Source organism: Brienomyrus brachyistius, chromosome 5 (genome assembly GCF_023856365.1).
Source record: "Brienomyrus brachyistius isolate T26 chromosome 5, BBRACH_0.4, whole genome shotgun sequence".
Lineage (NCBI taxonomy): Eukaryota > Metazoa > Chordata > Actinopteri > Osteoglossiformes > Mormyridae > Brienomyrus > Brienomyrus brachyistius.
Window position 1 is genome coordinate 28911886 of NC_064537.1, and position 17385 is coordinate 28929270.

The following is a 17385-nucleotide window of genomic DNA, read 5'->3' on the forward strand; positions in this document are numbered from 1 at the left end:
GTATTTTTTGGACCTCTTAGATGTACCTTTTCACCAGACTTCTTGAATTAATTGTCATTGCAATTTCCTCCCACATTCGTTGTTTTCTGTTGGCTGTTATTTGCGGATCAAAGTTACTTTTTAGTGCGTTCTTCCTCCAAAATTATAATCCTTTCCTACTCTGACCAATTTGGCTTTCTTGTCTTCTTTCCTCCCATTTTTTTACTTTGTGGGTAACTTTGTGAGGCGACAACCGATATCACAAGCAGGCACGAGTGCAAGCGAATGAACGGTCTCTATGAAAACGGGACAATTTTACTGCTGTAGAACGTCTTTTCACTCACACACCTACGGGCAATTTAGCAACTCCAGTTAGCCTCAGCATGTCTTTGGACCGGAGTACCCGGAGGAAACCCCACGACGACATGGGGAGAACATGCAAACTCCACACGCATGTAACCCAGGCGGAGACTCGAACGCTGGTCCCAGAGGTGTGAGGCAACAGTGCTAACCACCGCACTACAATGCCGCCTCCATGTTATAAATCCCTTAATATTTTTTCCTTAACTAAGGAAACCTTTTAAGGGGTTCTGCGCAACACCCTTAAGTAAATCCCTAAGCTAAAGAAAAATGAAACCTTAACTGTCATACTTAAGGGGACAACTTAAGGTGTTTTATGCAACTGGCCCTGGCCAGCCTGCTCCTATAATTACGGCGAGTCGTTACCGCTTATCACAAGATCATAGGCGCCGAAAATTCAACAAATAAAGAAAACGAAAGCAGTAGGTGTATTGATATTCATAGGACCATGTCTTTCGCCATATTGTAGATATTCTTAGATCACGGAATGTTACTGATTGTGAACATGTTTGCACGTCTGTTTATGTTTATTGTTAAATATCTAGATTGGGCGACATGAAAAATGTGACTGTCTTGTAGACTGCTATTGTACAGCTATTGTATTGAACTTCACAATGTTATAAGATTTATTCCTGCATGTAAGCCTATATTTCTGCATAGACTTTGTACAAAGACTAGCTCCTGCCCCGCAAGCATGTAGTACTAACGATATCTTTTTTTTTTCTGAAGAGCAGCAATTTGATTGGGCATGTAGACGGTTTCAGTTTCATTTTTCTGTAAACTGCGGCAACATTTTTCTAGAGCAAGGTCAATGATTACTAAAGGAAGTATGTGTTTGGTTCCCATGAAGCTAGTACAATGTTGTATTGTATTACGAAAGTGTCATTCTATGTTTTAGTTCCCAAAAAGTAATCTTTATGAATTTTTCCTGAGGTCTACAATAAAGGTAAGTTAAGTGTACGTATACGTGATTTTATTCGTTTATTTGTCTGATTGTTTGCTTGCTAATTGTACATTAGCCAGTTTAATGTTCCGGTAAGATCCAATAACAAGTTTCTCATTGTCGTCACTGACATAACGAAATTACAATGAATTTTCGCATCGAGGAAGTGAATCATTACAACAGTTTTTTTTTTTAAAAAAAAGAAAAAAACTTTCCTATATCGCAATAACGTTTTGTTCAGATACTACTTGTTATCTAATGCCTGTCTAGTGCCTTTGTGTCATTTTATCAGCGCCCACACACACTCTGGTGAATAGAAGCTATATAATACGAAGTAATAGTTGTCTGTTGTTGTAGGGTGAGATCTACAATGTAACTTACTACACCAGGTGCTCTTTGCTGTGATAAGTACTGAGTGCAATGCTGACTATAATTTTTGCATTGTTGTGGTCTGTACTGTATGTGCAGAAGATGTATAGATTTTCTTCCTTACTTGATCGAGCTGAAACATTTTAATTTAATGTGCTTTCTTGAACATTACTGTTATTGAAAGCCTTTAGAGAATTGCTGGAAAACAACAGGGTCTGTTGAAATTTAGGATCCAGGACAAGAACTGTAATTAATCAATGAATAAACATTCATTTGGGTGTGGTAAGTTGTGACATACCTGGCTGAGATTATACCATAAGACGATCTTCAGTGATCTAATTTAAAGTCAGTTTAAAAGCACGAGTTCACAGAGGTTATTTTAATAATTTAGTGAGGCCCAAATTCAGTGAAACTGTTTTTGGATAAATTATCGTGATTTTGGACAATAACCTCTTTCTTCCCTATTCTCAGAATCTGTATCTTACTTGTTACATCTGATGTCTTACAGTTTCACATATGTTTTAGTTTCCCCGAAATCTGCACAGGGGACAACCGCAGTTTCACATGCTTGAGCTGGAAGACAAACCAGTGTCAGGAAGCTGAGTTCACTTTGATGGTAAACTGAACCTTTGGCTGTTTTGGTTAAGAATATTAGTCAGAATATCAGGTTTTAAATAACAAAGCATAAAGCGGCGTGAGTACAACAAAGTTCTGAAAGGACAGACTAAGAATCAAAATATCATTATAGACAGATAAAAGGCAAAATCAACAATGACACCCATCTTAGCAAAAGTTCTGCACCCACGTCCCCCTCTGATTGTGCTGGAAGCCTTTTCATTAACCAGACACAACCACCTTGCATTAGGCAAAAACCCTCAGTTAAATAGGCCTAACACCTAATAAAGACTTGCAGTGGAGGTTTTGGCAGTTAATCAGGTCATTTTATTGCTATTATTATTGTTGTTGTTGCAAATAATAATAATAATTATTATTATTATTAATATTATTATTATAATGGTGATGATGATTAATTTTAATCAACTTTTATTAAAGGATATGCTACACACGACCATGTTTGAAGTCAAGTGACTTTAAGTAACAAATTATATTTATCAATACGTTTTCTCGATAAACAAATGTTGTTTAGTTGAAGATGCGATAATGCATTAAAATAATGAAATGATTAAGACGTCCGTCGCTATCCTTTTCAATAGAAATTTCTTTGTATAACTGTGATAGTCATTGACTTCGAACAGAAAGTTTGATTTCTAGGAAGAGAAGGCGAAGAGGCGGGGTTATACTGTTAGTTTTAAGAGCTGATTCTGAACAATCTCTCAGATTTGCGTGGCGTCATAGAGAAACGCGAATCTCCCTTTATTTCAAAGCTTTTTGACTAATAATCTGCAGGTAACTGATCTGCAGTTAACGTATATAAAGGCAACTGGCTGTGGAAATACAATGCAAACCCCTGCGGATTTTTTTGGTCCGTGTGACTCCTGGATTTCAAACGCGATTATCACACGAAGAAGTATGTTTTAAAACTTAATCGCAATTGGTAAGGTTTCACTTCCAGACGTTTATTTTTTCTCCTTGTTTTTCAGCTTTGCTTTAAATTTTATTTACGTAGGCACCTATCGCATGAATGATTGTATGATGTGTACTTTGCAATTAATCCTAGTTAAATAATGTTTAGTTTATACCCGTATGTATTTTTTATTACTCATATGTATAACATCGGAATTCGGCAAGTAATGAAAACATTCTTGCCGCAGGTTTATAACTCTTGCCCTGGTTTTTTTCCTAATAATTGTTTAACTTTCGTTTACTGATTTAGCGTGCCTTAGTACCCAAGTAGCTTTAAGTAGTTCTGTAAACTTTAGTTTACCAATTTAGTATACCTTAGTATCCAAGAAGCTTTAAATAGTCCTGTATCCGCCGTAAAACGTCTATGAATTTATAACCATAATATATACAGAGGTTCAGACTCTGTAGTAATAATATTCTGAAAAAAATCCTGTTGGTTAAATTACACCAATGACGGGTAAAGCAGGTTTGAATATCACTCTAACAATCAGGAAACGCATACTGTGACAGTAATTTATTATTGCACATGACTATGATCCTCCCTATTGTGCTTTCCTAATCTACTTTCTTGCCTGCCCGTCACTCCTATAAAGCCATTAATTGTGGTTGTTGATCCTTTGTTTGCAGATTTCACAGCTCTGTCTGCATCACTCAGTGACAGACACTATGGGAAGTCACAAAGGCTGGTGTATGTTATAGGATGGTTGCACGCAATAACCTGGAAGGCAACTCGGTGACAACAGAAAGCAGAGCAAGTACAGAACATCCCCATCAGAACAGGCAGAACCAGCATACAGCCCTCAGCCAGGAGAACTGGAGCCGGTTCCGATCCTTCAGAAACGACGAATACAAAATCATCACTATGACAACCACCATGCTAGAGAGAAGTGGTTTCTACTGGGGTTCGATGACGGCAGAAGAGGCCCATAGCAGACTGAAGCAGGAATCGCGGGGAACATTCCTGATCCGGGACAGTAGCCAAAAAGATATCTTGTTCACGCTCAGCTATCGGGCCCCGGCGGGACCAATGAGTGTTCGGATTAAATTCCATGAATCGCTTTTCAGCCTGGTGGGGAGTCATAAGTCCTTTGTATCTCTCTTCAAACTGTTGGAACATTACATTGCATCACCCAAGAAGTATCTTATCAGGCCGTATCGGAAAACCAGAGTGCAACCACTCCAAGAACTTTGCCGGAAGAGGATCATTGAGACGTGTGGTGAGGAGAAGATAGATCTCATCCCTGTAAATCCAGTCCTGAAGGAATACTTGAACTCTTTTCCTTATCGGATTTAAATACATATCTAAACGCATTAAAGCTGTTGCTTTGAGATATGGAAGACACTTTAAATTGCATTGATGTTCTAGTATAATATTATAATTAATTATTTTTGTAGCCAAGTAAAATAGAACATTATTTGTATACTTGAACACTGTCAATACCATAGAATTTTTACACTATGTACTGTATGGGCATGAGCTCTGACTGAAATTTATCTGCTATGCAGATTCCATATAACATTACACACAATAAATTGTGTTGAACCATCAAAATAGGTTATACTTGATAATTCATTCCAACGTGGAAAGTTCCGCGGGTATGACGTGGTCTTCTGGACCCGTGAAGATGTATGATGTTACGTGATCAGTTTCAGTAAAGCCCTATCATGGGATCAGTAGCCTTTTAAGAACTTTCAGCATGCAAATATCTTCCTGAGTATTAGTGTTCTCATTCATTCAGCTTGGTTATCATGGTTATAAAATACAGAGGAAGAATACTATCTTCACATCATATTTCGAACACCACTTCAACCAGGACTGTAATATAATATACCATGTAAAATATAACTCTATTAATATTGTTAGAAATGTGCAAAACCACAAAAATAACATGTTAACAGATTGATGACATTAAAGACACTGGAATAAGCAGTGTTTTATGCTACCAGAGGGGGAGCTCTACACTTACACTAATGGCTTTACAGTCTCGGCATTCATTTACAAGAAACTGAGCAACTCAGACGTCAGCGTATGCTAAGTATGTAGGACTTGCCAAAGAACTACTTGATTATAATCATTCATGTCCTCTTGTTCTCTGTGGCATTTGCTGATGTCATGTAACCTCTCTCCCACCCCAAGAAATTCCTTGAACTAGATTTTGCTTGATTACACCTATACTTTTTTAGTAATAGATTCATTAAAATTCTTAGTGATTAAGAAAGGGAGCACACACTTAATCGTGCATCAGAAGGGGAATATCCATCTTCAGTGAAACTGCAATAGCAAAACTTAGCAACACTATCAAACATTAAATGACCCAGAAGTAATTTTATCATATTTGGGAAACAAGTCAATTCACTGTAAAGAGAAATAGCAGCCATTTACAGTACTACCTGCTGAAACATTTGAGTAATGTCTGAATTTGGGCCTCACTAAATTATTAAAATAACCTCTGTGAACTCGTGCTTTTAAACTGACTTTAAATTAGATCACTGAAGATCGTCTTATGGTATAATCTCAGCCAGGTATGTCACAACTTACCACACCCAAATGAATGTTTATTCATTGATTAATTACAGTTCTTGTCCTGGATCCTAAATTTCAACAGACCCTGTTGTTTTCCAGCAATTCTCTAAAGGCTTTCAATAACAGCAACACGGAATGACTCAAGATGTTAGCATTAGTGTCTCAAAGGTTGTTTCTTGACTTCCACATCTTGAGAATACTATAGTATTCTAACAGCAGGAAGTGCATACAGGTTCACCATCCTTAAATTGAGATCCAAATTGGTGTCTCTTACTGTCTTTGAATGACTGCATTCTGGGGTCTGCTGCTCACAAGTACGTCATGGGTTTTATTGATTCGTCCAGTCCCAACCCAGAAAGTACATCTGGCTGTAACCTGGTTTGTATGATGAGAAGTCATAGATCAACAAATGATTATAGCATTGAATTAACATGAATTTCCAGAATACCAAAAGAGATAAGTATAAAATTTATTTGGGGATCTATCTCTTAATTTCTGAGAATATACCAAGAATTCTGTCACCTTTACCCCACAACCTCATAAACCTTAGTGCTAAAAAAGGGATAACATGACATCCATTGATGATCTCATTTCCAAACTCCAAAGTCACTTCCTCAATTTAATATCAAGGATTCTGTCTTCCTGTGTGGATGAAGGCAAGTGTCTGATGAGCAGATGTTGAGTCGATTCGGTTACAACAGGTCATGTTACCACACCTGTGAACATGAAACCAGAGACTACCTCTGAAATACCTAAAAAAGATCAGTGGCATGGAAATTTCATGAGAAGTTGTCAGCTCTTGTGAGCTCTGTGAAGTGAATTACATTGCTCATCCTGTTACAAAAGCACCTGCCAAGGATGCCAATATATATTAGGCAAGTAAACAGTAATTTCTTGAAGTTGATGCGCTGTTAATGTCATAGCAATCAGCAGGAAAAATGGGCAAGCATATGGATCTGAGTGACTTTGACAGACCATCTCCAAACAGCAGGTCTTGTGGAACCCAACCCATCTGGTCCGACTCTACAAGAGAGCTGCAGTAGCACAAATTGCTGAAAAGTTACTGCTGGCTCTGATAGAAAGGTGTCAGAACACACAATGTGTCACAGCTGGCTGCATATAGGGCTGTGTAGCCGCAGACTGGTCAGAGTGTCCATGCTGACCCCTCTCACCGCGAAAGTGCCTACAGTGGGCAAGTGAGTGTCAGAACTGGACCACAGAGCAGTGGATCAAGGTGGCTATCATGTGGACAGTCTGGTGCATGTGCGTCATTTACCTGGAGAAGAGATGGCACCAGGATGCATTATGGGAAGAAGGCAAGCCAGTGGAGGCAATGGGTGAATCTCAATATCAAGAACCCAAAGACTATACTTGTGGTCTTGGCAAGACCAGTCTTGCTAACTTGCCTTCCAAGAATGAACTTGGGGCGCAATGAATCATGGGACTGGTCTTGTTTGGTGAGGATGCAACCGATGTATCCTTCATATTAGAAGTGGAGCAACACCAGTGTAATTAGTATTGGAACTGGTCTTTGGCAATGGAAGATGATGTAAAATGGGTACAAGAGAACACAAGTACAGTCAACTATGCATATTGAGATTCATCTAATGTAATGCTGTGGGCAATGTTCTGCTGGGAAACCTTGGGTCCTCGCATTCATGTAGATATTACTTTGACATGTACAGTATCACTTACCTAAATGCTGTTAGGGCAGACCAAGTCCATCTCTTTATGGTGGTGGTATTCCATGATGGCAGTGGCCTCTTCCAACAGGACAATACACCCTGCCACACTGCAAAAATTGTTTGGGAATGGTTTGAGGAACATGAAAACGAGTTTGGTTTACTTGGTCTCCAAATTCCATAGATCTCAATCTGATCAAGCATCTGTGGCATGTGCTGAATAAACAAGTCCGATCCATCTAAGCTCCATCTTGCAACTTACAGCACTTAAAGGATCTGCTGCTAATGTCCATGCCTCAATGGGTCAGAGTTTTAGTGGCACAAGAGAGACCTACACAATACCAGGCAGGTGGTTTTAATGTTATGGCTGATCTGTGTAGGATACACAATTATAGATGTAATAATAGTAACACTGGTTTCCTCTTCCCAAAGAATTTCAAATTAATCAGGGTGATTATTATAGTCTGGGAAATTTTAAATACACACTTAAAATGCAGCTGCCAGATGAAATGGGCTATAGGGCATTTTTAATCTATATTTCAACTTCTCTGTTCTCTTCACAGAAATTAACTTCTCAAATTGCAAAAACATGAAATTACTTGGATAAAGGAAGTAAATGAGGTTTCTGTTTTTCTTATCTCTTCAAAATGAGGACAAACTCCAGGAAGATTTAATTCTATTAGGCCCTAATAATATTTATGGTTTGTCCGTCTGCCTCGCATTATCGCGTACAGAGTGTGGAGCATGGCGAACGAGTGCCAAGGGAAGGACACCCCATCACAAGGCAACAGAAGTGCCGGTTCACCTAAATGCATGTGTCAGAACTGCAGATGGAAAGTGGTGCATCTGCAAGACACCTTGCAAACTTGGGCAGAAAACACTTATCGTGTCAATCATGTCAATTGCCAACATAAACAAAGAAATAAACAACCAAACAGAGGTATAAAAACAGAGGTACATATATGAAAACACCTGTAGCTGCAGAAACATAATTAGTCATTCATGTATACAAATTTTGAAAAGAAACATCTCTTTACTCTAAAACCAAATCAATCAATGAATTATTGGATGTATGTAAGTTTAATACAGACGCTTCCCAGGTTAAGAATGAGATCCGTTCCCTGTCTTTAAGTAGAATTTATAGGTAAGTTGGAAAAATAATAATATAGAACATAATAATAATCATAATAATACAGAAATAACAAAAGTAACTACAAATGGTTCTGCACTGTACCTCAGCCCAATGAACCTCTGAGGCCACATAATGTTTTCTCTAGCATCACAAAGTCATTTGTGCTTTCGTTATTACAAACCATTTTATTTTGTCTGTTTGTCTGTTTGTAAGCATGAGCTGTCCATAAGTCAGATGTTCTTAATGTGGGGACTTCCTGTATTATTATGGACAGAGAACACAAGGCCATACATTGAAGCAAGCTGGGGCCAGCATTGATAAAAGCGTTTACAAAGTGTGTGTTTTCAGGACGAAGCCGAGAAAAGTGGGAACATCCTGCCAATGCATATTCACCCCTCGTGGATTCATCACAGATAGATCTCGATGATGAGCTTATGACTGAAATTTGTTTAGATGATTTCAGCAGTACACATTACTGCTGTTACATCATGTATGAGAGCACAATCTAAAAAATGCTGTTAATGTCATAGCAATCTCTTAGCCAGCTGCTGGAATTCAAATAGAAGTGACAGGAGGCTCATTTAAGTCAAATAGATGATCCCGTTTCTGTCCAGGCCGTCAAGTGTTTCCAGCAAAAGCATCTCTGCTATTTTCGTTAAATGGCTGTCCTGCATTTCCAGAAAGCTTTTTGCATATAAACATATAGTAATCACTTGTGTTTTAGGAATGTCGATTGATTAATGTGTTTGAGAAATGCTGCAAAATAGTTTTGGCTTTTTTGTACTTGGACGGAATAACTGTGGTTTTTCCTTCTCAAATTCTGCTTTTCGAAATAAAATGCTGTTTTCACCATAATATCATTTTTTTTTGTTTCATGGGAAAAACACAAACTTCCGCTGAGTAACTTGAGTATGAGGATAAATTTCAGCGTTCACCCCGCACCCTGCATCAATAGAAAGTGTGTTTTTGAATCTCAAGGAAATTATAGAGGGGAAATCAGTGGACCTGTAGGGTTGTAAATAAATATAGGGTAAGCTTGTCTTTATCGCTCAGGCGTGTTGTTGGACTGTATTTGACTTTGGAATATGCATGTTTGCGAGCCAGTGGATGCAGATTGATAAACTGTATGAGAAGCCCAGCTCTGTCATCCCTGAAGATAATGCCCAGCTTTCAGCCAATGATTTTAAATCAGATCATTTTGTCACATTACTTGAAACTTGGTATGTTGCAGAAAAGGGGAAATACTTATGTGCAAGTTTCACAATTGCTGCAATGGACATGTACATAACAGTAAATATTTAACACAGTAACAATACATGATGTGCAACCATAGAAACAAATAAATATCAGAAATACAATGGGTCATAATACTGTTAGGGTCGATGCCCATCTGGCCCTGTCCATTGTGTCTTTCCCCTGTTTGACTAGCAGCTCTTCCTGCTAGCTCTGCGTAGCTCTGTGGCTTGGGTGTGCAGCTCAGGGGCTAACAGTCCCCTGGTCATGTGTTTGACGCTGCCTCTCCCTTATGTTATATTTTATCCCATGGTTTCTGTATGGTCATGTCTTGTTTATGGTTACCCTGCCCATGCCTTGTTTAGTATGTTCTGTCTTACTTGATTCCTCCTAGTGTTATTTTCCTTCTGTGTTGTAACTATTCCCTAGTCACTAATGCTCGTTAAACGTAATTTATTCCACCCGTTTCTTGTTGTCTTGTGCCATTTACTGACTGGTTGATTTTGGTTATGGTCCACACCTGCCCCTTGTTAGCCATCGTTAGATATGTATTTAAGTGCCTTTTCTTGTTTTGATCCTTGTTGGTTCACTGTGGCTATTTTCCCCCTGTATCACTGTTACCCTGTGTAGTTCTGTTGTTTCCTGGTTAGTAATATTTACTGTTAAGTATTTTAGATACTGTAGTATTCCCTGTTATGTATTGTAGTTTTCCTGTGTTCCTTCCTGCCTTTAGTTTTGTATTCCTAGTATTGCTCCCTGACTTAATTGCTGTTTCATCAGTTTGGTTTTGACCTCTTTTGGTCGGTATCACCCATTGCGTTTGATTTTTGTTAATAGATTCCTTTTCTTGGAACCACTATGTGGATCTTTCCTCCTTTCAGCATGCCCTGCAATAACAGCTACAGTAATAGGCAGTGACTCGATTAATTGATCAGAGTTCAGCCTTCTGATAATCTGATGGAAGAAATGATTTCGGAGCCTGCTGGTTGGAGCCCTCTGCAGTACCGTCTGCCTGACAGCAGCAGTTTGAGCAGTGTGTTTGCCAGCACCATTCACGTTAATGCCTGTCGGGTACACCGTACTTCCTAAAATAAAAAGCAGGATTCAGCTAAAAGCCAGGCCTCAGACAATGGCCGAGAGCACGGTTGACCTGAACAAATAAAGACCGGGCCCCAAATAAAAGCTGGAGAAAAAACAAGCATGATAAACTCCTGGGAACTCATAAAAGCTTCATACAAACAAAATAGATGAGAAACAATCATATGTACATTTACGTGAAGACTTTGGGATTATTAAAGAAACAACATAAAAACAGAAAAGCATATCCTGAATATGTTTCAGAGCAGTCATTCAAATGTTTTAGAGATGATAGAAAAAAGCTACATCTAGAGTTCAGATAGAAATGGGAATCAGTTTTTGTCTTTGGTGAATTATCTGATAGCCACCTAACCTTCGGCATTGGCAGATAAGCTGTGATGTTGTTTACATTTGGACAGGGCATCGTTAGGTCGATTTTAGAGAGCCTTAACCCCCCTCCCCCCCAAATAAATGTGAATGTTTTGTCTTAAGTCATGAATAGTTTGCCATCCCCTCCCCAGTAAAGACTCAGTCCCCCTATCCATTCATTTCTAACATACCCCTGTGTTTAGATAATATCCTAGTTTTTCAGTTCAGATTTTGCTTGCAGCTACATCTGGTAGTTATTACATATTTTATTGTGTTGTAAAAATAGAATGTCTAGCTAGTAACTCATTAGTTGATTTTTTTTAACGTTCAGACACCTGGGCATATTCACGGTAAACAGTGGTATGTGACTGATCATACTGTACTACACACAAGTTAAATTGATGGCATTTATTATTTACTTGGCATTAATGAAAAGTTAACTTTTAACAATACACTGAAGGTAATTACTGGTAATGTTAGCCAGTTCCTAAAATTTCGATGGCCATGCAATACTGTAATCACTTGTTTTAAGAGAATATTTCCAATAAATGCATCCAGTATGTTTTACAGGGTTCAAACTGACACAACTGTTGCATTTGATTAATTCATATATAGAATTTGTACTAATAGTGTAATGCAGTAATAGAGGGAACTATAAATAAAGGTCTGCCTCTAATACAAGCCTGCCTCTAATAAAGGCCTGCCTCTAATAAAGGCCTGTTAGAGGAAATAGGGTATAATGATCAACAACAGTGAAGAAAGGACGTATCAGTGCTGAAGGTTGAGGTTCCTCTATATAAAACATTTGGAGAACTGTTGTATTGCCATTTGGGGTATTTTAAGTTTACAGTTTGCCAAGTAAGCACATTTCATCTCCTGTTTGTTTAATTTACTGGCCATCCACAGATGTAGTACCCTCTCACAATTCATTAGTCTGGAATAAATTGTGTCTTATATCCGGACGTACAAAGTGACACACACATGCAATCATACATTGTATGCAGTTTCGTGATACATGCAGATACCAGAGTGCTCAGAATATATCCATGTGAATAAAATGAGGGTTTGCAAACAACACACACACACAGCTGGAAACCAAACCCACAATCCTGCATTCATAAATCCACAATGCTACTAGCTGAGCTACCGTTCCACACCCTACTGGAAATAGAAAGTCATCGTATTAATATTGTGTCTGGCTTTATTTCAGAGCAGCACGCCGGTTCTAGTTATAAGCTTTAATTTCTGACTGAAAAATGTGAAACATTTGTCTCGACTGTAAGCTGTTGTAGATGCTGGCCATTGTCATGTTTTGCTTTCCCTCCATAGAGCAGAAAGTGCGACTTTAATGCTAAATACGCTTGTAAATCAGAAATATCTTGTAGGTTGAATATCACACATAATCTCATATGAAATGACACCCCAAAACAGTAGTGGAAGAACAAGTAATTTTGTTAGCTGTATTGATCTCAAGGTCAAAAATACAAGACAAATCAGGTCGTATTTTTGTTCAAAACCGGACGCAAGATTTTATTTGAATTTTATGTATATGGCTTGCAACATGTTTGTAATTCATATTAAATGTGGCTAACAGATCGATCTTTTGTTTTCCACAGAATAAAAAAATGATGTAAGATTAATTTGCTAATAAGTGCTGGCAAGTTTCACTGCCAGCACTGGAGATATTAGACAAAAATGTATTGTTCTAGACATATGTAATCAATAAATTTTCAATGCAGAAGTATGGAGATGCAAGCAAAAAAGATATTCAATAATGCACTTAATGTAACTGAGATGCAAAAATAATTCCATCTATTCAATTTTTACTCCACTACGTCTTTCTCTGTTCCCCACACTTCTGCATAACTTCCAAGGTAGTGCTGGTGCTTGTGATCAACCAGTAACCAAAGTTTGTTGCTGTAAGGCCCACTTAGTAGTTCCTGGTTGAGCGAAAAGTGTCTACTCTGGAGTAGGGACTAAAAAAAGGTTCAAGACCTCCCTCCCAGGGAGGGCTGAGTTCCTGCATTGGGAGTGTGACAGACGTTTCTGGTTCCTGAAAACCGTCCTGGTTCCTGAATAAAGTTCCTTCAGTTGGATAGGGCCTATTGATGTTTTTCATCTAATTTACTATTTGACAAAAGTATACAATGCTGGTAACTGGTCCTTCAGACAGTTTCTTGCATGCATAGATGGGATAAGAATCTGTTTGGAGCTGATATTTTTTTTGGCATTTGCCAGCTGTTTCCTGGAATACTGTGGATATAATGATTTTCTTCTCGGAAGATCCTACTATGATTTGAAACAATGAGTCATAGATGGTTATCCAGCTCAAGGGGTAAGGATGTTGCCTAATTCTAACAGTTACTGTACAGCATATTTCAGTCACAATGTCAATAATAATACGAGTAACACCAAGCCTTACCAGAAAATGCACAGCATACATTCCTGGAATTACAAGGTCCACCTGAATGAAGTAATCTCAAGCTGCGGAGGGCATGGTTAGAATCACATGACATTTCACAGAAAATTTGCTTGTCAGGTCAATGCAAGACAGGCTCCACCAAAAAGCACCAATGGTTTCATTTATTTGTATTGGCCAATCTCTTTTTAATTCATGCAAAGTTACTCTCATACATGTTCCATAAATCGTACACAAAGTGTGGAGCACTCCTTATCTTACGGAAATCAGCGAGCGAGATTTCCTCTGGCAAACAAGAGAACCTGGCTCTTCGTGAGAATGGCTGCAGCTTCTTCCTCTTGGCTAAACTTCATTCATGCAAAGAGCGAGTATTGGCCTAACGATTTTGGCCTAACATCAACAAACCTATTCATGACTGAAATATCATTTCCCTACGGTTGATGACAATGCCAGGCAGGCATCAAACGAATGACATCTCATCATCTCATACATGCATACAGGTTTTTTTTCTGCTGGATTAGAATTGTTGTTTTCACTCCACTGCAAATGTTAAAACCATACGATACATGAAATGCCAAACCAGCTGCTTTGGCATGAGAGATTTATTGTGTGCTAGATGTCAGTTTCAGGGGAAAGGAAGAGATGTGAAATGCTAATCAAAGGTGCCATGCTCTGCTGTGTTATCTTTCAGCCAATCTGCATCTGAGATAGCTAAACATAAACCTCAGCCATGTGACTTTCACAGAAACCAGCCTTTTCTTGGGTAGCAGCTTTAAATACATTTAGGGTTTTTCCTTAACCTCAGCCTCGCATTGGTTTAGTTTAAAGAATGTGGGCGTAGCTTTGTAACTGTGATATGTCTCTAAAAGCGCTTTGTTTACCCTCAGGGATTGATACTTATTATGGTCCAAAGAAGGACTGAGTGACAAGGTTGATATTTCTGCCAGTGTTTATCATTCAAATGAACAGCTTATCTACTGCAGTAATTGTAAGAAAGATAAGATTTGTGACGTAAATCAAGAGCTTGTGACATCACAGATGAGCACTAGCATTGATTATTTCTACTAAAATGTGTAGCATTCATGCACTGTTCTTACATCAAGCTTCAGTTGGTTATGTAAAAGTACATACATTCAAATGTGCCTTGATTTTCAGTTTTTCTGGAATGACTTTGATGTATATTATACACGACTTATCATGCATACACTTTGAGGATTTGGGGAGTTTTTCTTACTTATTAAAAGAGTAGAAATGTTCGAGACAAATGTAATGTCAAACATTTTAATTGTCATATATCTTTTATGTTGTAATCCTTCGCTAGTGTTCCTACCACTGTGGAATGTTTCACAATACCTTCAATGCTTTTTAATGTTTAGGTCTGAGCCAGATTAACCATTAGATACTGATTTACAAAATAAAGATCATCCTAAGCTTTTCCATATCAATGCATCACAAAGGTGAAATATTCTAATCTTAAAATATTATCTCGTCCAACCTTTGGGCAGGTTTATGAGGGAACTGAAAGCAATCCCAGGCAGCACAAGGCACCAGGCTGGGCTGCACATTTAATGGGATGCCAGTCCACAAAAGGGTTCACATTGTCCTCTTTACTCTGTTACAGTCTTTTGAGATGATGTGAAGTGGGTCATGGTTACTGTCACAGGATCATGAAAATGAGCCTCTCTGCCTTGCTGTTGCTTTCATTTGAGAATGGGGGAGGGGCGATGCCATGACGGACTCTGCATGCATTCATATGGAGGTTGTTGTTATTGTGACTTAGGAAGAGGGGCACCCATTGTGACTAGTTATCGTTTTTATGGTAGGAACAGGGAATTTCATCATGACTGGTTGTCATTATTATGACTGCGGAATAGGGACCTCCATCGTGATTTCTTCTAAATCCACCATTCCAAAACCTTTCGCAGAAATAATGTGGCATTACCTCATATATAAACTGATAATTACAGAACTTCCAGTAAATTGTAACAGATGTTATTAAATCTGGTAGGAAAATGTGAATCTCAGATACCTTTTGGTAAATGGACTGCATTTATATAGCGCTTTTCTACTCCTGCGAGTACTCAAAGAGCTTCACATTTCATGCCTCACATTCACCCACTCATACACACATTCACACACTGGTGGCAGAGGCTGCCATGCAAGGTGCCAACCTGCTCACCGGGGGCAATTTGGGGTTCAGTGTCTTGCTCAAGGACACTTTGATGAGGTCAGGAGGAACCAGGGCTCGAACTTGCAACCCTCCACTTGCTGAACGATAGCAGTACCTCCTGCGCCACCATCTTCCCACCCTTTTCCACCAGCTCATTTAAATGCTACGTAGTAGAGCTGCTAACACCTTGCAGTTGGTTACAGTCTTTTTGGGATTGTGTAGGACATTTACCCTAAGCCTCAGCTAATGGCAAGTATCCAATACACATTTCTCAGAACCAAGGAGTCTTACCTGAATATTTGTCAAAAGAGGAAATCCCAAAAAAGCCTACGGAAAGTTATAGATTAGTCAATGAATTCCCCTGTCATAGTGTAACTGAAGCAGATACTCGGCCCACGTCATGGTCAATATGAAAGTCTTTGGTGACTCTGAACCACCCACAGGATCTTCTCCCACCCCCCCCCCATTACTTGCCGAGCCATCTTTGGGGAAGGGCAAGCGCTGGCCTTTCACTGGAGTCGAAGCCTTGGCTTCAGCTGAATGACTGTAGACTGAAGGCCTTTGTCCTGTCGTTCATTTCACATCACCACGTAGTGTCATGGCCCAGACATTATTCAGAAAGTCAAAGTCGAAAAGGGATTAAATGTTTGCCAGAAATAACATGAAAGCTAAACTTGTAAGCAGAGGTAACGTGGTCAATGTGGGGTCCACGGTACGTTAAAGAGTCCTGACATTAAAAATATGATGGGAGGCCAGTCTGCCCTGTGTCTTTCCATCCATCCATCCTTCCATCCCTGAACTGCTTATCCTGGTTAACACCTGGGTTTTCACAACATGTGAAAAATATTCAAAATCCAACCTACATACTATAATCCTGGCGTATATAGGGATATTGTTAACACTACATTGTTTGAATTCTGCCATAGTCATTCTGATAATTAAACCAGCACTCTGTTGTCTCGCTTCCGGGAGAAATATTAGGTAATTATATTAAAATACTGTCTTTACATATGTCCTCCATCCATCCATCCATCCATCCATTTTCCAAACTGCTTATCCTATTGGGTCGCGGGGGGTCCGGAGCCTATCCCGGAATCAATGGGCACGAGGCAGGGAACAACCCAGGATGGGGGGCCAGCCCATCGCAGGGCACACTCACACACCATTCACTCACACATGCACACCTACGGGCAATTCAGCAACTCCAATTAGCCTCAGCATGTTTTTGGACTGCGGGGGGAAACTGGAGTACCCGGAGGAAACCCCACGACGACACGGGGAGAACATGCAAACTCCACACACATGTGACCCAGGCGGAGACTCGAACCCGGGTCCCAGAGGTGTGAGGCGACAGTGCTAACCACTGCACCACCATGCCGCCCCCCATATGTCCTCCAGTAAAAAAAAATCCCTAATGCTTCCCCAGGTCTTCCTAACAAGGCTGGCTTTGGATGTGGCAGTGCTTTTAGAAGCAGGTACAGTCTGTTGATTAGTGCTGAAGCATCCTCTCAGTTTACCTTTTTGAATCTACTCACTCCATCCTA

At 39.3% G+C, this 17385-nt stretch overlaps 1 protein-coding gene across 5 annotated transcripts; it reads left to right on the forward strand.

Moving 5' to 3' along the window:
- Window positions 1-556: 556 nt before the first annotated feature.
- Window positions 557-4787, forward strand: LOC125741742 (suppressor of cytokine signaling 1-like). Of its 5 annotated transcripts, none has more exons than XM_049013037.1 (3): window positions 557-1285; window positions 2160-2267; window positions 3863-4787. In XM_049013037.1, exon 3 carries the CDS (start codon window positions 3936-3938, stop codon window positions 4527-4529), a length of 594 nt encoding a protein of 197 aa, XP_048868994.1. In that variant the 5' UTR covers window positions 557-1285; window positions 2160-2267; window positions 3863-3935; the 3' UTR covers window positions 4530-4787. The 5 variants fall into 5 exon arrangements, with proteins under 5 accessions (XP_048868994.1, XP_048868992.1, XP_048868991.1 ...); XM_049013035.1 differs by having other exon boundaries at window positions 2177-2267; XM_049013034.1 differs by lacking the exon at window positions 2160-2267 and having other exon boundaries at window positions 557-1296.
- Window positions 4788-17385: the final 12598 nt, after the last annotated feature.

Bases quoted from the DNA above. Each gene is read 5' to 3' on its own strand.
- LOC125741742 (XM_049013034.1), top strand. From the start codon at position 3,936: ATGGTTGCACGCAATAACCTGGAAGGCAACTCGGTGACAACAGAAAGC.